The sequence below is a fragment of the Cryptomeria japonica genome, chromosome 11 (assembly GCF_030272615.1).
Source record: "Cryptomeria japonica chromosome 11, Sugi_1.0, whole genome shotgun sequence".
Lineage (NCBI taxonomy): Eukaryota > Viridiplantae > Streptophyta > Pinopsida > Cupressales > Cupressaceae > Cryptomeria > Cryptomeria japonica.
The window spans coordinates 32,941,336-32,963,426 of NC_081415.1; the positions used below are offsets into that span (position 1 = coordinate 32,941,336).

Genomic DNA, 22,091 nt, shown 5'->3' on the forward strand with positions numbered 1-22,091 from the left:
ATTCTCGCGTTGCCTTGTCTTCTCCCGTGTACAGTTCTGTCTACGCGTCGTCGGCCTCCGGGTTTACCTCACCAACGGGTAGGCCCATTGTGTCTATGCGCCATCCGTGTCTTCCGTTCCCGAGTTCGTCTAGGCAACGGCGCCAAATGTTTGCCCTCTCGGGTAAACGGTTAAATGCAGAACGTAAATGCACAGAACATAATGGAAATATATTAAATAACCAACCTCTATATTAATTCCACAGTCCATGTACAATAAGTGCTTATAACATTACATCTGACACGACTAACATGATCCTCGAGCAAACATTTAAATGCCGAACGTAAATGCACAGAACATAATGGAAATATATTAAATAACCAGCCTCTATATTAATTCCACAGTCCATGTACAATAAGTGCTTATAACATTACATCTGACACGACTAACATGATCCTCCTTCGAAGAAAAGGTACACAATATATAATACCCGAAGGAGCGCGACACAACCGTCGCGACTCCAACTACCTACCCGTCGGCTAACTAACTGACCGTCGTAACTCATTATTACCGACAACAACATAAACATAATATGACAACATAACATAATGATTATTCCCGTCAACAGTCGTATTTCCTTTCACAAGCAGATATATTAATCTTGCCTCTCTACAACTTACCCAAAAGTTGTCTTTGTAATAATTTGAAAAATTTTAAAATACAAACCTCAGTCAGACAGCAATAACATTCTACATCTAATCAAAAAAATTGGTAAAATATGATCTTAAGAAATGCCAGCAAAATGGGTTCTCATATATAATAACTTTTGGAGCTTACCAGTAGACCTGACACAATTAGCTGATTAGATATTGATTAAAAAACATTATTTTAAAACATTGCACTCTTGTCTTGATATAAAAGCCAGGAAGAATTTCAAAACGTAAGGCATGGTGAGCACATAAGCATTTTGTGAATGCAAGACATGGAACCACAGAAACACTTAAGTAGCCATAAATTTCTAAGTTAAAACTGACCTCTCTTTAATAGTGGATTTTTATGTCCTCATACAAGAAGTTGAACATAGATCAAATACATATTGTATTAGAAGTCTGGAGATCATAATTTTCAATAGGCAAATGCTTTTTTGAAGCTTTTTAAAAATGAATTGGTGAACTGGTGAATAGCAGCCACTAAAATTTCCTCACAAGGCTGTAGAGAAAATTCAACAATTCTTATCCACCACTAAAACACAGATCCCTGATTTTGTAGTCACCAATATAAGAGAAACTAATGCCAGAAGCCTTGGAATATACAGAACAAGAAGGGCGCAACAAACATAATAGTGTATACAAATGAACTTTCCAACAAAACTAAAAAATCATAATGGAGGTAAAGGAGATTCAGTGGATAGCGCTGCAATACCAAAGAGAAAATAAACATAACCACCAACCATGACACTTAAGTGTATTGCCAAACAAAACACCAATGTTGGGTGAAAAGGAGAAAACCTTACATATTTTGGGAAACATCGGTCAAAACACATTTTTGAGCAGAATCATCTGGGTAGGGCTATTTCTTTGCTTCAGTCACTGATGCTATAGAAATTCCTGAAAAGAAGAAACAAGATCTACACCATAACAACATCCCTAGGCAGCAAACCCCATCAAATCTCAAACTAAGGTTAATACATTATATCCATTCATTCAATTACCTATTGCATACTGACCTGCCATATCAATGTGTTAAAACACTTTTCTTTCCACTGCTTTGGCATCAACATCTCATAAACCAACATATTATTTACTTGATTGACAGATGAGGTCCCCAAAACACAAACAGGAATTTTTATCCCAAATCTTGAGCTTGGCGCAACAATCAGATCACACAAACATCAGAGAAGCAGTTGCTAGGCAGCCTTCATAGGTTAAAACTGAAGTGTCCTCTAGCAGCATCAATAATCATCACTGTCCATAAAATTGTAACAAATCCTTCATCCAGCTTATAATTGTTAAGTCAAACATCAAGATGTCTTTGGTTTCTTTGGAGGACCCATTGCTCCAACTTCAGGCTTGCGTTTGATCCCTAAGAAATGCTCAACCTATGATGAAAGAAATGATGTGAATGTTAAGACAAAAACAAATAATTATGGCATTGAAAAAAAATATGTATAATTATTCTAAAATTCAGCTTTTGCGGTAAATGCAACAAACAAAAATGTGATGAGACGTGATGATAGCACAAACCTTCCTATCACCAAGCATTGGTGTCAAACTTCCTGGGTGCTCCTTCTCAACAGTTGCAAAACCACTTCTTGGATCACTAGTTTGCCTATGGCAGCCCCAAAACATAGATAAATCAGATTATAACTAGCAATAATCAAACACATAGAGAATGCTTCAGTAAAAGAACTCTTCCTTGAACAAGACAGGTGACAAATTTACCCTGGTTTGATTTGACCACTAAGAACAATATAAGGAGTCCGCAGTTTGGACTGGACATCACGCATTTTCTCCATGGACATTAACGGGGTGTCCCCAGAATTCATTTTCTTTAGCTTTAACTCCTCCTGATACTGTTTCATTCGTTTCTCTTGTTTCATTTTGCCAGGGCCTTTTCCATGGAACTTGTGTGATAGCTTTCGAAATGCTTCCTTAGGTGTCATCTACAAAATAGACATCAAATGACTCTTTGATTCTTTAAATACTACAATGATGCAGTTTTGAGCTATAAACTAAAAATAAGCTTTAAGAACATGACATCTCTAGAAATAAAGGCACTTACAACGCGACCGAACTCATCTAGACGGTCCAGAAGTATCTCCTTTGGTCCATCATTGTCTCGGACACCAACAAGCTTGCTCTTCTTTTTATCCATATTCCTTCCACCCCAATCAACAGTCTCACTAAACGCACCCCTTTCCTTCAACAGTTGCAAGGCACCTGCCAAACCTTTTCCAACAGAAGCTTCTTTAATCATGTCATCTGTTATCACTTCTTCCTCCCTGTCTTCTTTATGGTCAGATTCTTCCTTGTTCATCACTTCTGCCTTGTTCATTGATTCTGGCATCCACACACCTTTTTGTTCACGAGGAGAATCTTCCTTTTTAGGTTCTGAAATATCATCCTCTTCGTTGAAGACATCTTCAACTGCAGGTTTGTGAGATTCTGGTTCCAAGTACAAGGAAATTCCATTAGAAGAAATACAGAAAATTAAAAACATTATATGAGAAATCAAACTCATAAACACTATATTGATGACAGGAGAGAAGTCCTTGAAAATAAACGTGAAAAATCTATTTCATTATTTCTAATATCTTTTATTTTGCTACGCACCCTCATCAAGCTGTAAACCCCACACAAATTCTTCCATCTCAGTAAATACAACTTTACTGTCTGGTGCTTCAGTAGATGATAAACTTTGGCCATCTCCTTTCAACTGATTTGCAGATACTGCCATACGAGCTACTGCCTGAGGACCAGAGCCAATACCTTTTTCTTGTTTCTTTAGAGCTGCTTGCCTTGCCTTCTCCAATGATTTGTACAGATCTTCATCCTCCCCACCAAAAACAGTATCACCATCATCATCCACCTGCATTTCATCTGATGGTTTTACATCTCGAAGCCCTCTGGAAGCCTCTGTTGCTTTATTTAGTGCAGTTTCATATGCATCTTTCCGTTGTTGCCTTTCTGCTTTCTCTGCCTCCTCCCTCAAAACCTTTCTTTGTGTACCAGCCCTGGAACCAAGGTCTTCAGCACCCAATCCAGAAGCAACTGCTTCTGCTTCAAGTGCATCAACATCCAGCTTATCCTTCTTCCGCAACTTCTTCTTCTTCTTGGGTTTCTTGAATTGCAGCATTTCATCATGAGTATAATAATCAGATGTGCTTGTTCCAGGTTGTGCCAGTGATTCCTCAGCTTGATTGCCCATGGCTGCAATATGCAACTTCTTACGTATCTGACACAAACAAAATACAATTGTCAAGTGCCTAATACAAAGAAGGGCTTAATTATAAGATACCGAGCTTGCATTTTTATCAGTCAGCATGAAATATACCATATAAGCTTTTTGGCATGAAACCAGAAAAATAAAATACCTTATTGACTTAAAACAAAAATAACCTGCTCCTAATAGAATTAGTTGAAGAACAAATATCTTCAATATACCTCATCAAGTCTTTTCTGGTATTCATCATTAATACCTCCCGTTTCATCCAGGGTCACCCCCTGAAAATAATTTAAGTTATCATTTAAAAAAGAGTTTGAAGAAGATGAAATCCATATAAATTGAACATCGGGAATAAAACTCACCTCCTCTTTAAATGGATCATCATACTGAGGAAGAATTGTTTTTACTGCATCTACGTCATTCTGAAATCTATCAAAAAATAAAAAGTCAGTTAGTTATCCCAAGCCGGAGGATATAACATTCAGAACTTTATAATCAAAACAACCATCCCACTTACTTGTCTTCATATGTCCCAGGTTTCTTTTTGGCTGCCTTGTAGGCCTCATTTCTAGCATTCTGCTCTCCAATTTCAATGTTTTCAAGCATATCAACATCTGCAATGTTAAGTATGAAATAATCATTGCACTATCCACAAAATGTTACCAGATTTGTGCATTTGGGTCTGGCTACAGAGCCGAGTGTAATTTGGGCCCGAGTCTGGTCTGGGATTGTCTAGAGCACCCGAGCCAAACCCAGGCATTTCCAACACTGTAGGCACCCAAAAAGGGCCCCACGATGCAAAAAAACAAAAAATAAAACTTAAAGAGCCATCCCAACCCTAATTTAGCTCTGCCTTCCCTTATTTTTGTCATTTCACCTCATTTCTTCAACACACAATATTCATTCAAACCATTTTTTTCTCCAAGCTGGTTTTGAAGGTTGCTGCATTTTTTTCCAAAGGTGAAGGCTGCAGAGGAGTAAGACACACACCAAAGGCTTATGAATCATTTGAAAAGGAAGATTTCGCCATCAAAGGTGAATAAATCTTCAATTTTTTTCAAGTTTTCAATAATTTTTTCAAGAGTTTTTGAGTGTTTTTTTAATATTTTACGAACTTTTGAAAAAAAAACACTTTTTTATGCATAAGGGAACTAAAGCCAATTTAAAAAAAAAAAAAAAATCAATAATGTTTTTCATTTTAGGTCCATTATTCATACATAATGTCTGGAACTAGATGTTCTAGCTCAGTTGCCCGGGGCCAAAATGAAGAGATTCTTTTTAAAATTGAACCAGCTTTGCCAATTGGCATTTTACAACAATGATTAAGCAAATCTCTAGTGGCGGGAGTTTTCTTTGGCAGTGTAACCACTACAACATAGAGTAAGCAAGCTCATACTATTGAGTGAAAGGTCACTTACGCACCATCCTTGGACATGGAATAAAAGCTTGTCAAGGGCCAAATGTTAAGCACTGCCACAAGATCTAATAATGGCTTATATTAAAGAACAAGAGGAAGCCAACATGAAAAGCAACAAATCAAATACTGATCATCCTCTTGCCAAGAAAAAATCAAAGAAACCTCCTAGTGGCTTGACACAACCAGCTGGCCACATCCTTTCATGCCAATGCCACCACCTTATGAACAAGAGAATGTTTTGGTTACAGAAAAAAGGGCCATTGGACAGGCTCTTCAAAGAGATTGCAAATCAGAGCATGTAGGGCAGTTGGGTCTATAGTGGAGGCTACATATAATCACATTTTTTGGACACCATGTGCAGTCACCTCACTCAATTTAAGCTTGCAAAAGATTGGCACACAAATTGACTAGATAAAACAAGTTTACATAAAGGCTAAGGAGATTCAAATGTTTGTGACTAATCATCACATGTCACAAGCAATATTCAGGAGCTTCTCCAAGTTTGAATAGTTGAAGGTAATTTAAATTTTATTTTTTTATAGTTGATATATGACACGTATTTTTTATGCCATGTTAGGTTGTCGAAACACAATTTGCATCCCACACAATCGTCTTAAGATGACTTGAGAAGGTGTGAGAGACCTTGAGTGCTATGGTCATCAACACCTTGTCAAGTGTATGGAGGCAATCAAACACGAAAAGAGCCCAGAAAGTAAGAGCATGGATCCTTGATGACGAGTGGTGAGATTGTGCAGAGTATGTTTTAAGTTTCATTGAGCCCATCATGAGCATGATTAGGTATGCTGATATTAATCGCCCATGTTTGGGTGAAATTTATGATGGAATGGACTCCATGGTGGAAAGAATAAAAATAATAATAGAGGCCAAGGAACATGACCCAACGGAAACATTTTTCAAAATTGTGCAACAAATTATTGTTGACCGTTGGAACAAGATGACCACCCCCTAACATCTCTTAGCATTTGCTTTGTCGCAAAGGTATTATAGCAAAGAGATACTTGCATTGGCAAGGAGGCTGACACCATATACAGATGCGAAGGTTGCTACTGGCTATAAGGTTGCATTTAGAAAGATATTTTCAGATGATGAAGTTTGAAATATTGTCTTGAGTAAATTTAACCAATTTGTATCTTCAAAAGATCATGATATTACCACTCTTCATGCAAAATATAGGATGAGTGTTGATCTATGTAACCCGGGGACGCGTCCCCTGCCTGAAAACCCCTGTCCCAGTCCCGGGGACGTTTCGGGGACTTGGGGACGGCCAGGGGACATTTCCCCCCGTCCCCAAATTGCCAAGAATTTAGAGGGGACGTCCCCGAAACAGAGGGACATCTGCCCTAGCTGGGGGGGACCGCTGGGGACAGCTGGGATGTCCCCAATCCGTCCCGAGGACAGTGAGACGTCCCCCACATCTAAGACTATTACAATTATTTAAAAAATAAAAAATGTCGTATTTTCAAAAAAAAAAATATTAATTTTCTAATATGGGCCCCCTATTAATTCAAATTGTTATTAAAAAAATTAAAAGGCAACATTAATTAAATTTTAGATTTATTAAAATTTAATTCATATCAAACGTTTAAAATTAATTCATATTATAAATGGACCCGTTCATGGGTTCCCCAGGGCTAATCCTGTGTATCCCCCTATGGATGGGGAGATGGTGAAATGGTCTAAACCGGAGAAGAGGTGGGTGAAAATAAATTTTGATGGGGCGTCAAAAGGTAATCCAGGGACTTCAGGTGCGAGATGTGTGGCTTGTGATGATGAAGGGAAGATCCTCTTTACAGGTGTAAGAAGGCTACAAGATAGTACCAATAATGAGGCAAAGGTTCAAGCAACTTTACTTGCAACTGATCTCACAGTAATTATGAAGGTAATGAAGGTACGTTTGGAGGGTGACTCCCAAATCGTAGTCAATGCTTTGATTAAAGGCAATACACCATGTTGGAAATTGAATAAATATAAACACAGTATAAGTGAAAAGCTTAAATCTTTCCAAAACTTTTGCATAACGAATGTGAAAAGAGGAGGAAATGTCATTGCGGATGGTCTGTCAAATGAAGCGTGTGAGCTCGCGCTAGGGGAAGTGGGGTAGCACGATTGCAAAGAAGAGATAGTGAGATGGAGTTAATGCTTATTGCCAAGTTGGTATGTTAACAAATTCAAATTTCATGTCAGAAGGCCGACATTTCATCTGAATAAGGTCACGTGTAAATGAGCATTTATTGTAATGCTTTCTGAAATGGCAGCAGTGGTGAAGTGTGGTGTCTTGAATTCTATTTAGGTATTCTCGTGCATTTAATGAGAAAAGCAAGTAAGTTGGTGAAGATAACTTTTGACAGATTTCATCAGAACTCCCTGCAAGTACCAAAATGGAAGCTAATTTTACTCTGCAATCCTCCAAGTTAATGCCAGCGTTTCGGGGACTCGTCCCTCTGAAGAAACGTGAGAAGATGTTTCTTGCAAAAGACCCTTTGATTTTTAAGGCAATTCAACTGGTCTTGGGTGAAGAGGTGGCGGTTATCGGCCACAGATACAGATGCAAAGCGGACATTTACTCTCCTATCATGGCTTGGGGACTGGAGTTGGACTACACCTATGAGGATGTGAGAAAAGTTTTGAAGAAGATCATTCCACAGGAGTATTTGTTAAACATGGAGTCTTGTTGGAATGGGTTGTGTCGGGTTGGGATTTCAATCTATCTGAAGGCATCCCAGAGGAAAATGTGGAGTTGCGGGTGAGACATTCTCGAATACAATTCCTTCGCCGCAGTGAGGAAGCTCGAGTCCGTTTTAGAGATGATGCGAAGCGAGGATGGGAAGGGTTGATGATCTTCGTCCAAATAATGGACATCGAAGATGTAATTCGGCAAGAGGGTGGAGAGGTGAGAATGGCGGAGGAGATGAGATGCAGGAGGCCGATTACGAGAAAACTATCGACGGAATTGGCGAGGGTGTAGTGGGTGGTGCGGTGGGTGGGAGTGGTGGCAAGACAAAAGAACTACCTTCGCGAGGGTTAGCGGTTGAAGGTGCAAAAAGAACAACTGGAGATGCACATGCCTTGGCGGGAAGATGAGGATTTCTTTGGATCAGGGTACCTCTGGACGCTCCTTTTTGTTTAGATAGTTTTTTAGTTGATAAACTTAAATTTCTGTTTTCTGTTAAACGTTAAACTCTTCGGCCAGCTTTGACTGGCATGATGTATTTTGAATTTCTCTTTCAGATGATGTGGGGGTGGGGTAGGGTTTGAGCAGCATACATATTGGGAAACCATGGTTTTATACAGCAGGATGGAATGGTGTTTGGGGTGGTTTGTGTTGAAATATCTAGCTAGTATCGGATTCTACTATGCTAAATTTTAATGTTGCCTTTGGCAATTAAAATTTAAGTAATATGTGAGTGATTAGCTATTGTAATTTTAAATTGGGCCCTAAGTCAATGTTATGTAAAGTGTGGCCCCAATTGAACCTTATTTGTAAATTAAAAGGTGGCGTCAAAAGCAAGGAAATAAAATAAAAGATAATATTTATAAGTCGGCCTTATAGGCCCAGCCAAATCATGAAAGAGAGATCGAGTCTTGTATATAACAAGACTCAATCTACACATTCAAAAACTAAGCATTCCATTGTCATGCGAAATTATCAAGCAATTAAATTCAGTCATACAAGCGATCTGCCTCATGCGAACTATCATCTTCAGCGAATATGATGCCTTGCTATCACTAGCGAATTGCTCTCATATAGTGCGAATCTGATCATCATTGTTCAGGCGACTTTGTGCTCAATCCAAGCAGCCATTCTCCTAACTTCAGATCCGAATTTGAACCTGATTTGCAACAGACTTATGCAAACTTGTGATCATGACTTGCTGAGCAATCTGAGCAAACTTTGATGATCTAATTGCTGGAAGAATCTGTGCAACTGAGAGCAGCAATCAAGTGCAGCAATCATACACCATTATGATGGCAAATCCTTGTGCTCAAGTTCAGTAATTAGGGTCTTCATATCAAAGGTTTGACTGGGCATAATTCTGCCCTAGGTTGAGAGCTATATCAAATAAGTAATCTGACCCATGTTGTTATTGTAATCTGCTCATAATAAAAGTTTTGATCTGAGACATTAGTTGCTGGGTTTTTCCTTCACGAGGGAGGTTTTCCCAAGGTATATTTGTGTTGTGTGTTCTTCTTTCTGTGCATAGTGTTTTCTACTCATTAATTGTTAATCTGATCACTAAAATTAACATGGTATCAGAGCTTGGTTCGTAAATAGTTGTGATCAGATTTATCAATTTTTTCAGTCTAACCTATTGTTCAAAGTTCAATTTTCATGGCTTCTTATCTTAGGACTGAAGATAGGTTGGAAGGTTTTGTCAACTACACTTCTTGGAAGGTCAGAATAATGATGGCCTTGAATGACCTTGCTGAATATGTCAGTAAAGATGCTGCTGAACCTAGTGGCGAAGAAGAAAAGGAAGCTTGGAAGAAGAAGGACTACCAAGCGCGAAAGATAATAATAGACTCCGTCAAAGATCATATTGTGACAAGCATCTCCAAAATGAAGACTGCAAAAGAAATGTTTAGCACTTTGGAAAAGATGTATGAGATCAACAACACCAGTCATATACTATCATTAAGGCAGCAGCTTAATCACATCAAATTAGAGAAGGAAGAACCTGTAGCTGCTTACTTCATGAGGATCTCTGAGCTAAAGGATCAGCTCTCTACTATTGGGAAGACTGTTGAAGATAGTGACCTAAGTATTATGGCTCTAAATGGTCTTCCTCCATCATGGGAACCTTTTGTTCAAGGAATCAGTGCAATAGCTGAGCTTCCTCAATTTGATCGATTGAGGGGAGATTGCATTCAAGAAGAATCACGCTTGGCTACTAAAGGAAAAATCAGAAGCCCTCATGACAATGTTCATCATGTCCTCACAGCCAAGAAGGAAGGTGGCCATTGGAAGAAAAATAACTTCAAGAGAAACAGAGATTTCAGACCCTCTGCTCCTGATTCAAGGAAGAAGCCAAGGGACTTGTCTCACATCCGATGTTTCCGATGTAACAAGTTTGGTCACTTTGCAAAGGACTATCAATCTCAGCTCGAGCAAATAGAAGCAAACCTAAATGAAGTCTCAGAACAACAGAATAATGAAGATTTCCTCTTTGTCTCAGCCTTGTCAACCAATGTTCAGTCAGATAGTAACACGTGGCTGATTGACAATGGTGCATCTAGACACATCACAGGCTATCGGGAACATCTCTTAGATTTGGTGGAGGAGTCCAACCTTCATGTGACTATTGGTGACAATGCTTGTTATGTAGTAAAAGGTTTTGGCTCTACTTCGTTAAAATTAAATTCTGGTATTTCCCTTCATCTCAGTAATGTTTTGTTTGTAACTGGAATAAAAAGGAATCTAATCTCTATATCTGCACTAGAAGATAAAGGTTATCAGGTTGTATTTTCTGAAGGAAGAGTTCTTGCATGGCCTAAGGAGTCCAACCTCAAATCAGCTCGTGCCATCGGGATTAGATATGAAAGCCTATACAAGCGTTCAACTCTCACTTTCAATTAAGGATATAGTTGATAGATTTTTTTATTTATTTAAACTATGCTATGGGTCCATTTCGTAAGTAAGAGTAAATCAACAAGTTTTGTGAATTTATCACTTAGATAGGGATTAAGAGGGAGTTACATATTCCCCATAATCCTTAGAGAATGCATTATGTTTAGTAAAGCTTAAACATATTGTTGTTTTCTAACCATTGATGTTGAAATCTGATTTACATTTCTACTATTGGATTTGAGAGAGTATGACTAAACATTTGAATTCAAATCAGTTCTGAATTTATAATTGTTATATGATTATTACAAGGATGCTCTTGATCATGATTCTATGTTTTATGATAGAACTAACATGTGTTCCTTGTTTCTTTGGAATATACTTTGGCTAAGAGGGAGTTTTCAGCTCCTATGATACATTGTGTGTATCTTCCACCCTCTACGGAGTGCAAGGTGGGACCACCCTCTGTGGAGTGCAAGGTGGTAGTTTCTTTGAGGTATAATACCTCTCCAACCCTCTACGAAGTGCAAGGTGGGTCCACCCTCTACAGAGTGCAGTTTATTCTTCTCTATAGAGAAGTTTTGAGGTGTAAGACCTCTTCCACCCTCTGCGAGCAATGCAAGGTGGATCCATCCTCTGCGGGTGTGCATGATGGATATCATGGAAGGAATCCATGACCGTATTCTTTGATGTGTATTTATATATATATATATTTGTGTATTCATTTCTTGCAGGTGTGCATAATGAAAGTTTTTGGTTCCATCCTCTGTAGAAGTGCATGATGGAGCATAGTCATGATGTGACTCAATTTTTCATAGAATCCTCTCTAGCTAAGAGGGAGTGTTGAAATATCTAGCTAGTATCGGATTCTACTATGCTAAATTTTAATGTTGCCTTTGGCAATTAAAATTTAAGTAATATGTAAGCGATTAGCTATTGTAATTTTAAATTGGGCCCTAAGTCAATGTTATGTAAAGTGTGGCCCCAATTGTACCTTATTTGTAAATTAAAAGGTGGCGCCAAAAGCAAGGAAATAAAATAAAAGATAATATTTATAAGTCGGCCTTATAGGCCCAGCCAACTCATGAAAGAGAGATTGTGTCTTGTATATAACAAGACTCAATCTACACATTCAAAAAATAAGCATTCCATTGTCATGCGAAATTATCAAGCAATCAAATTCAGTCATACAAGAGATCTGCCTCATGCGAACTATCATCTTCAGCGAATATGATGCCTTGCTATCAGTAGCGAATTGCTCTCATATAGTGTGAATCTGATCATCATTGTTCAGGCGACTTTGTGCTCAATCCAAGCAACCATTCTCCTAACTTCAGATCCGAATCTGAACCTGATTTGCAGCAGACTTATGCGAACTTGTGATCATGACTTTCTGAGCAATCTGAGCAAACTTTGATGATCTAATTGCTGGAAGAATCTGTGCGACTGAGAGCAGCAATCAAGTGCAGCAATCATACACCATTATGATGGCGAATCCTTGTGCTCAAGTTCAGTAATTAGGGTCTTCATATCAAAGGTTTGACTGGGCATAATTCTGCCCTAGGTTGAGAGCTATATCAGATAACTAATCTCACCCATGTTGTTATTGTAATCTGCTCATAATAAAAGTTTTGATCTGAGACATTAGTTGTTGGGTTTTTCCTTCAAGAGGGAGGTTTTCCCAGGGTATATTTGTGTTGTGTGTTCTTCTTTCTGTGCATAGTGTTTTCTGCTCATTAATTGTTAATCTGATCACTAAAAATTAACAGTTTGGGGGAGTGGTTTCTTTTTGTAAAGTTTGATGCAGATGTAATTTTTAGTTTAAATTAATAAAATATAACTATTACCGATCAAAAAAAAAAATCATATTATAAATAGAAAATATTAAATTGTTAAATTAATTGGTAAACATTTAAAAATTTAAAATTAATAAATAATAAATAATAAATAGGAAATCAAAATAATAAAATATTAATTCATTAGTACTATTTTGATTTTCATATCGTAATTGACAATGAAACTATATGGCAGCAGTGTAGCCTTTGGGCATTTTGACATTTTGTATGTTATTTCTTTAATACCTATTATGATATGCATATTGAAAATGTGAATGAATTGAAATTATGAATTATGAATGCATAATTGCATATCGAGTATTGACAATGTTGTATGTTCAGAATTTACATTCTAAAATGTTTTCATAGTATCATACACATGCTATATCCATGTTTTCATATGAATATAATGTATATATGCATGCTTTATACATGTTTTCATATGAACATTTAGAATTTTCCTATATAGCCGTCCCCTTTGCCCGTCCCCTGCCATCCCCGTCCCGGAAACTCGGGGTAACATAGGTGTTGATGAGTGGTGGTATGTACATGGTCAAGGCTCCATTTTCTTGCAACCTCTTGCAATTAAAATTTTCTGCCAAGTATGTATCTTTTTATTTATTTATTTTATCATTTTTCACTCAATGCTATCATATTAAATTATTTTTATTTTATAATTTATGTTTTAAATTTTGATTCTTGAATTATAATATTAAATAGAAAATATTGTATGCAAACTCAACAGGTTGCAAGTTTTTCTTCAGCTTTGCAGAATTGGAATACATACGCGTTCATCCACTCAGTCAAACACAATTGTTTGGGTGCAACAAAAGCAAAAAATTTGGTCTACATACACTTCAACCTTCATCCATTGTCACATAAGAAACCTAAATACAATGAGGGTGTGACAAGAAATTGGGATCTAGCCTAGTCCCTAAGTGTGCTGATTTCGATGCTACAATTGCACAGCTTGCCCAAGTCTCTATAGATGAACATCAGGCAACTCTTGAACTTGACACAGACGTAGCTAGTGGGAGTGGCAATCTCATGGATTGCGGTTCAAATGAAGTTGAACCAAATGTTGACCTTGAGGCTTTTAATGAAGATAAATATGGATTGTAATTTGAATTTTCATTGTGTAATGACATTTTGAGACTTGAATATTATCTTTTTTGCAAATTATGAATATTATATTATGAGATATTTAAATATTTAATTTATTGCCAATTATGGATTTATGAGTATCACTCTTTTAGGGTATCACTCTTTTATAGTTATACAATTATAGTTTATTTTATAATTTTTAAGTTTGAACACAAACACAGACAGATATCCATACCCGTACCCAAAAAAAAAAATTATTGTACCCACGTATCCAATTCCGTATCCCGTACCCAAATTGGCAACTTAGATAAAAAACGAGATGAGTCCAAATCATGCAGGTAACTGCTTTATTTCAGCATACCTTCATTAATATCGCCACCAGAAAGAATGTTCTGGTCCTTAAGTGTCAATACAACTGCCCCTCCTTCCATTACTTTATCAAGCCCATGAAGAACCTTCAGTCCTGCCAGATCCTCTGCATAACAACAGAAAAATATAATTATCTAGTAAAAACAAAGTTATGCCAAGAAAGTTTAATAACATGAAGATTTACTATCTAAAATGTATTTTATTTTTCTGTGATAAACAAATAATCTGAAAAAGGCTTTCCAATCCCTATAGTTGCACGAACACAAAACAAACTAAATACACATTTGAAACAGTTCAGAATCAGCGAACTTGTCTAGGGATAAAATTATTACTTCCACTGTGCTTCATCTTTTCATCGTCATCACTGTCTGAATCCTCCACATTATCCTAATGAAAAGAGCCATTAAAAGGAGGTTTGCATTCAGTAGAAGAAAAAAATTGTGTCAATTTTACAAAGACAATTTGATCAATGAAATGGGAAACCCTTAAACTAGTAGAGAGAGAATGTAAGCTTCTTGAGGTTACAAACCTGCTCTTCAAAGATTCTCGCAAGACGTTCAGCTTTTTCCTTCTCAGCATTTTTACGTTCCTCAATCTTTCTACTCTTGTTAACCCATGATAAAACTTCTGATCCACCTTCTGACTTCTGCTTAGTTCTTTCCTCCCTCAGTCTTCAAAACATTAAAATGTTACTCCTAAAATATTGTGTTTTTTAAAATACTTGTAACATGCTGCTAAGAACAATCATGATTTGTATTCTATCATAAACAAAAGGCAATGTCCAGCATTACTCCAGAATATTGTTTATTGCATAGAACTCACGAAAATAATTGTTCTAAGGAAAAAAAAAGTTGTATATCATGTATCAAATAATAGCAATGGAGATTCAGGGTATCATAGAAAGAATGAAATGAAAAGAAAGTGAAGTAGCACAGACTATTTTTTAGCAAGTTGCAATGGCAAAGAACTATTACTTACTTTCCAATCTTTTCTTGTAGTTCTATTGTTGACAAGTTATGACCATCTGGTTCTCTTCGAATCTTTTCTTCATTGTCCCTTTCCTTGTTCTTCTCTTTCTCCTTTGCATCATCATTGCTCCTGGTTTCTATCTGTTTAGATTTGCTTCCATCTTTACTCTCTTTATCCTTTGCTTTTGACCTCTCCTCCTTTTCTCTTTCTTTATCTCTATCTGATTCTCTCTCTCGATCTCGATCTCTAGTTCTCTCCTTTACTTTGTCCCTGCCCTTGTCCCTATCTCTATCCCTTGTTCTATCCCTCTCTCTGTCTTTCTCCCTTTCCCTGTCCTTATCTCTTAATTTATCCCTGTCCTTATCTCGCTCCTCCTTATCTCTGTCTTTGTCCCTTTCTCTATCCCTGCCCTTATCTCTCAGTTTATCCCTGTCTTTATCTCTCTCCTCCTTATCCCTATCTTTCTCCTTTTCTCTTTCCTTTTCCCGTTCTCTGTCCCTGTCCTTGTCTCTTGGTCTATCCCTTTCCTTCTCTCTCCCTTCCTTGTCCCTATCTTTCTCCTTTTCTCTATCCTTTTCCCTTTCTCTATCCCTGTCCTTGTCTCTGTGTTTATCCTTATCCTTCTCTCTTCCTTCCCTATCTCTATCTTTCTCCTTCTCCCTTTCTCGATCATTCTCTCTGTCCCTCTCCTTTCTATCTCTTGGGATTTCTAAATCTCTATCAACTTCAATGTCCTTGTTTCGCTCCTTCGTTCTCTCCTGTTTTCCAGTATCTCGATAGCCAACTTCCTGGTCCTTTCTTCTTCCTATTCCTTTGTCATCCTCCCTATCCCTCTCCTTCGATTTGCTCTTCTCTTTCCCTCTCTCTCTATCCTTCTCCTTGTCCCGATGTTTAGAAGAACTACCTTCTTTTTCTTTGTCCCTCCCACTTTCTCTTTCCTTAGCTTTCCCTCTGCCTTTAACTCTATGCTTTTCTTTGTCCTCATCCCTATCCCTGGTTTCAACCCTGTCAAGTTCACATCTTCTGTCCTTATCACGATCTCGGCCATTATTTTTATCCTTCTCACGATCTCGATCCTTATGCCTGTCACGATCCCTCAGTTTCTCCTTCTCCTTAAGTGAATTGTCATCTCTATCTCTTTCCCTACCATAATCTTTAGGCTTCTCTGAATCAATCTCTTTTTCTTTTAATTTGTCATTTTCCTTGTCCCATGTTTTGACATGTTCATTATTTCTTATTTCTGGTTCAAATGACTCATCTGGGCTTCTAGAATGATCATCTTCTAGTAGTTCACCATCTGAAATATCATCACGTACCTTGTGCGGATCATCATTTCTAATATCTGAGTGAATCTGATCAATATCCATCATTTTATAATGGTCAATTCCTTCAACAACTGATTCTGTCTTGTCAACATCCAATTCTGTCTTGTCAACATCCATGAATTTAAAATGGAGAACTGTTTATTGTCAACTGAAAACAAATTCCTTGGCCAACTCTGCACAAAAAAAATTCAAAAAAGTAATGATAATCAGATGCCTTTCAATATGAAACAAGAAACATTTTAACTACTGAATTCAGAAACAACAAAAATGTTTAGTGTCAGCAAAACAGACTTCCATAAACTCAAAACAGATAGCAAATATTGGGTAAGACCAACCAGCTGCAGATTGCCTTATCCATGTGTGAATGGAAAGTCCAAAATCTCTTCCCATCCTGATCAAGGGAGATGCCAAATGTCTTTCCTTTCTACAAATGCTACATTATTTCTTATCAGCAAAGAGGGAGCCCCTTATCCACAAATATCCTACAGCTCTCAGCGAGATAGAAGTTCAAAAAGTGTATCAAAGGCTTAGGGATAACTTTGACTCAATATTTCAAGGGGATTGGTTTAAGACCATAAGAATCATCTTGCAATCCTAATCTTCTGGAAACACAGATTACCCTGCATAGATTAAGTCAAATGACATTCAAGGAGATGCAAGGATAACTATAATATGTCTCTCTCCCTCTATGCACAAGATTGGATTAATACGCACAAATGCTTTCAATTAGAAAGAATTTATTCTGATAAAGTTGCCCGGCAAAGAAAAAAATATTAGCTCCATTTTATTCCAATTTAGTAAAAGCACATCAGCAGTCAATTATCTGGAACAGCCACTACCTAAAAATATCACAATTTCTCAGCCAGTTAATGGGCCTATCTGGGCTAATCTGGCTGCGAAGAGGGCGAAGGATGTTGAATGGCAGAGACCAACGGAGAGGTGGATCAAGATGAATTTTGATGGGGCGGCAAAAGGTAATCCGGGTACATCAGGGGCAGATATGTTGCAAGGGACTGGAATGGTAATACTCTAGCAATAGGGGTAAAGAAGTTGGCGGAGGCTACGAAAAATGAAGCCGAAGACCAAGGCGCTCTTCTAGCAATTAAAATGGCAGACAGATTAGTAGTATCAAACCTTCACCTGGAAAGCGACTCTCAGTTAGTAGTAAACGCCATTATTAAAGGTGAGTCAATTTCTTGGAAATTAAATAAATTCATAAAGTTAATTCGAAATTATTTGACAAAGTTGAAAAATTTCCTTGTCACCAACACTTTGAGAGGGGGGAATAATGTGGCGGACAGGCAGTCAAATGTGGCAGTTGCAATTAATGAAGATCATTTGGGGGAGATATGGGGCTGGCTGATGAGCAAGGGATACACCGCAGAAACTTGATGGCAATTATGGTAAGTTTTGTAATAAATGCTGTGTGTCAAAAGCCATTATTTATGATGGAGGTGGAGCTCCATTCATCTTGCAGAAAACCTTTGAGTGAGTTGGGTAAGTGGAAGGTGATGGGTGGCAGTGGTGTTCGAAGGATGGAAGCAAATTTTTCACTGGTAACAACTAAACAACAGCTTGATGAGACGTATTTTTAAACATGCAGAGCTCACATTCTTTCAGATAATAGACATCCTCTTGGGTGAGGAATTCATGAGTGCTGCTCACCATTACTGGACCAATGTGGGCATTGTGTCCACGGTGATGGCATGGTGACTCGAATTGGGCAAAAAGGAGGACGTATGTTGGGTGATACAGTAGTGTGTTGAGGAGGAGTGGCTGTATGGGATGCACGGGTTCTTGGCAATGTCACTTACCGGGGTTGGATTTTTAGCTGATAATGGGGAGTGGGTGCAGATTGGTGACTTGCAACCTCCCATGCGACCTTTCATCAGGTGGACTGCAACTTCCAACAAGGATGAAAAGCAAGCGGAGGCCCAAATAGGATGGGATGCGTTGGTTGATTTCCTGAGGGAGAAAGAGGTGGAACGGGCCAAGGGTGCAGAAGGTGTGGCAAGGAGCAGAAAGAAACGTCTCCAATTTGCATCAGAGGATCATTGGGTGAACGGGCCTTTGAAGCCACGGAGGAAGAAGAAGTGAGCCAGGTCTCTGGATCTAAAATTTTGTTTATATTTTGTTTCAAAATACAATATATAGTTTAAAAAATTTGTCTTGTAGGTAGGTAACTAGAAATACTTGGCAATGGCCAAATTTTGTAAACAGTGTATAGGGTTTTGACAGTCGGTTTCTGTGAATTTTGTAAAATCTCAGTAATGGTGGGTGTATTTAGGGCGTTTTGGATGTTAGGGTTGGTTCTCATCGGAAGTTCCAATCATCAGATATATAATATATTCTACCCAAGAAATAATAGAGGAATGCCACTTACAGTAGAGGCTGTGACTTCTGCTCTAGAAAACATAATACCATATCAAATCAACCTTAAGAACATTTCAAGTATAAATACCGAGCTTTTGAAATAAATGATTCCACAGGTACTTGCAGAAAATTAGGGGTACAAGCAATATTTTAAATTACAGCATCAGTCTGCAAACAATAAACAACCTTGCAATCATCCATGAAAGTAGTCCTAAAAATAGGAAGAAGTAACCAGGCAATGGAAATCTCCAGAACTCTCTCATTCTGAATGCAAGTACAGTAAGGATTTCCCTAAGACAACTGACTAACATCTCAAAAAATGGCATTGCCAAGGTGGAGTAAACAACAGGCAGCCCTAATGCAAGCCCCACGATAAATGAAATCCCCACAGTGAAAGCTGCCATATTACCTACATGACGTCCATATTCCCTTTGGAAGATTTTGCAAGACAATACACAAAAAAACTGGTTAAATATCCAAAAGAAAAAACCAAAATGCCCATATTCTGATAAAACACTTTGCCCAAAAATTTGTAGATAACAATGATTGCTTGAAAAAAAATTGTTCATGGCTACAAACTACCTTTATAAATTCCAATACAATTAATAATGCATTGATGGGGTATCCTCTCAAAGTTCAAATCCCCATACCACATTAAATGGACCTACAACTCAAAGGACACCACCATGGGGCATTAACGATAAAGCTACGGACCTACAACATATAGCCAAACTACACACTGTAGCACACTCCCGAAGCAGCAAATGAACAGTAAGGCCGCAGCCTGAAGTTTGACTCCCAACACACGGTGAAGGCCAGCTACAGCGTAGAGAACACTCTCTAAAGAGATGGACGATAAAGTCAGTGAACCGAGTTCAAATTCCTGTGCTTATACCCTAAAGGGCATTGCCAAAGCAGAACGCTGGCAATAAGTCAAAGGCCCAAGTTCGAATCCCCACGCTGCATTAAAACGACCTACCATCAAAAGGACACTCTCAAAGCATATAGGAAGTAAGGCCAGAGATTCAAGTTCAAATCCTTACACAGTGCTGATGCAACCTACTGCCCAAAGAACACCCCAAAATCACATTGGCAATAAAGCCAGAGACCGAATTTCAAATTCCCTGCACCACATCAAGGTAATCTATAACCAATTGGCATTCTCAAAGGATGCGGACGGTAATATCCGAAACCCAAGTTCAAATCCCCACACGGCTTGAAGCCAAGTTACAAGCCGTCAGATACTCTCAATGCATAGCCTGTTAGCCATATAGCCAGCTATGTTAATTAAACCTATCGACCTGGGCAACCCAAATGGCCTGGGGAATTGGGTACTATTTGCGTGCACAATCGGCCTGGGGCTCGTAATTTTCCATTTTACCAATACAAAAAGTTTTAAAACGAAATTAAGAGAAAAAAATAAATATACATACGCACTTGCTTTTCTTCTTACTAGGGTTTAAAATCAATCCCTCCCATGCCATCCTAAAAAATCTTCAGTGCTTATTTTTAAAATGATAAACATTATCTGCGTTATTTTACAGGCAGAGCCATATTCTGATGAAACGAAGAAAAAACCTTTCTTTCATAATGAACAAGTTGTGAATTACCTGTAAATACACGACCACAAGTTGTGAATACAGATGCCGATCGAATACCTGAAATTCTCAGAAGAAAAAGAAAAATCTTTATTTTGACTTCTTTTTTTGTAAAAATTTTAAGCGATTATGAACGTATGAACATTGCAATTATAGATTTTTATGGAATAGAACGCTTCTCTGTAGGTACATATATAAACGCTCGAGTGTGTGAATATATATGTTCTAGCAAACAATTACATAACTATAAAATTAAGTCGCATCACAAAGTGCGATGGATATCTTCGCAGTTAAAAAAAACTAAAAATCCTTAAATAAATATTTGCAATAATATTGGGAGAAATTCCTCTATTCTGGGGTTCCGAAGGTTGATCTTCCTTCAAAGTCAAGTTTAGAGTAATTTGGACTATGTTCAAGGTAAGATATGTGAAAGTTAATTTTGATGGTGTCTCTAAAGGCAACTCTAGAAACAATGAGGTAGGTTGGGTGGCTAGGGATCACAAAGGCAAAGTGTTGAGTAAGAAAAAAGAATTTTTGGAAATAACGACAAATAATTATGTTGAATTTCGTGCAGCTCTACTAAGTCTAAGATGTGACTTAAAACTAAATGTAAAGTCATTATTAATGTGATTCGTCAAAAAGCAATACCCAATTAGAAACTCAAAATGTGGCTAAAACTGATTTAGAAGTTAATTTGAAAATTCGAAGACTTCAAATTATCACATGTCTTTCATGAGGGGAATGAGATAGCAGACGATCTGGCAAAATGGCAGCGAGATAGAAGATGGCAGCTTAGTCATTATGAGAAGGGAGGTGATTTAACCTTCTCATTTCACGAGGTTGGTGTTATCATTCTTCTTAATAGCAAGTAGATATGAGGTGGTGGGGATGTATGGGAAATGAATGTTGGTATGCTATTTTGCAAAGAAACTAGTGTTGGTAGATGGGAGTCTTTATTTTGAGACTAGCGGTGAATGTGGAAGGCATTGTTTTAGCAAAGTGTCAATATAACATGGACACCCCTTTGAGGCTTACGTGCAAATATTGCCAAATGGCTCCTAGGGGAGTTGACTGATAAAAGGTTGAAATTCATTTTCAAGTCAAGTCATAAACTTATCATTCATGCAGTGAAGGTTGTTCTAGGAGATGAATTTCTGAAAGCTAATCATAGACATAGGTTCAATATGGATGTTGTGGCCATATTTTTAGCCACGGTGGTGGATGTTGGGGAGTCAAAATACATGGCAAGGAAGATGTGTGAAAAAATGATTTGGATATGGTTTTTGGGAGAGCTCGAGGACATCCTAGCGAATGTCGTCCCTAGTGTGGGGGTGCCTCTCCCAAAGATTATTACGTGACCAAATGAAGAGGTTTGGATGTAGACAAATTTCCATTTTTTTTCTCTACTAACTAGTCACTTCTTCCCATAAGGAGGAAGGCCATGGAGAGAAATGTGTCATTTTAGAAGTAGTTGATTGATTTCCCTTCGAAAAGAGAGTTAGGTTGGTTGCAGAAACATATCAAGGAAGAAGGTTTAGTCTAGGATGAGGTTGATGGGGATGAGTCTATGTGGGATAATGTGGAAGTGGGTAT

At 37.9% G+C, this 22,091-nt stretch overlaps 1 protein-coding gene and 1 non-coding gene across 4 annotated transcripts; both read right to left on the minus strand.

The window, feature by feature from the left end:
- Nucleotides 1-962: 962 nt before the first annotated feature.
- On the minus strand, nt 963-20,688 carry LOC131031360 (SART-1 family protein DOT2). Of its 3 annotated transcripts, XR_009103028.2 has the most exons (15): nt 20,511-20,688; nt 15,212-16,700; nt 14,763-14,904; nt 14,566-14,620; nt 14,226-14,339; nt 4,442-4,538; nt 4,287-4,353; nt 4,143-4,202; nt 3,312-3,933; nt 2,761-3,143; nt 2,421-2,641; nt 2,223-2,307; nt 1,706-2,077; nt 1,493-1,586; nt 963-1,392 (listed from the first exon to the last, which is right to left on the minus strand). XR_009103028.2 is itself a non-coding variant. In XM_057962456.2 (13 exons), exons 2-13 carry the CDS (start codon nt 16,642-16,644, stop codon nt 2,000-2,002), a joined length of 3,357 nt encoding a protein of 1,118 aa, XP_057818439.2. In that variant the 5' UTR covers nt 16,645-16,700; nt 20,511-20,688; the 3' UTR covers nt 1,413-1,999. The 3 variants fall into 3 exon arrangements, 1 of the variants encoding a protein (XP_057818439.2); XR_009103027.2 differs by lacking the exon at nt 963-1,392 and having other exon boundaries at nt 1,413-1,586; XM_057962456.2 differs by lacking the exon at nt 963-1,392 and having other exon boundaries at nt 1,413-2,077.
- On the minus strand, nt 16,840-16,961 carry LOC131031367 (U6atac minor spliceosomal RNA). Its single transcript, XR_009103029.1, has one exon. It is a non-coding gene; the product is annotated as a U6atac minor spliceosomal RNA (small nuclear RNA).
- Nucleotides 20,689-22,091: the final 1,403 nt, after the last annotated feature.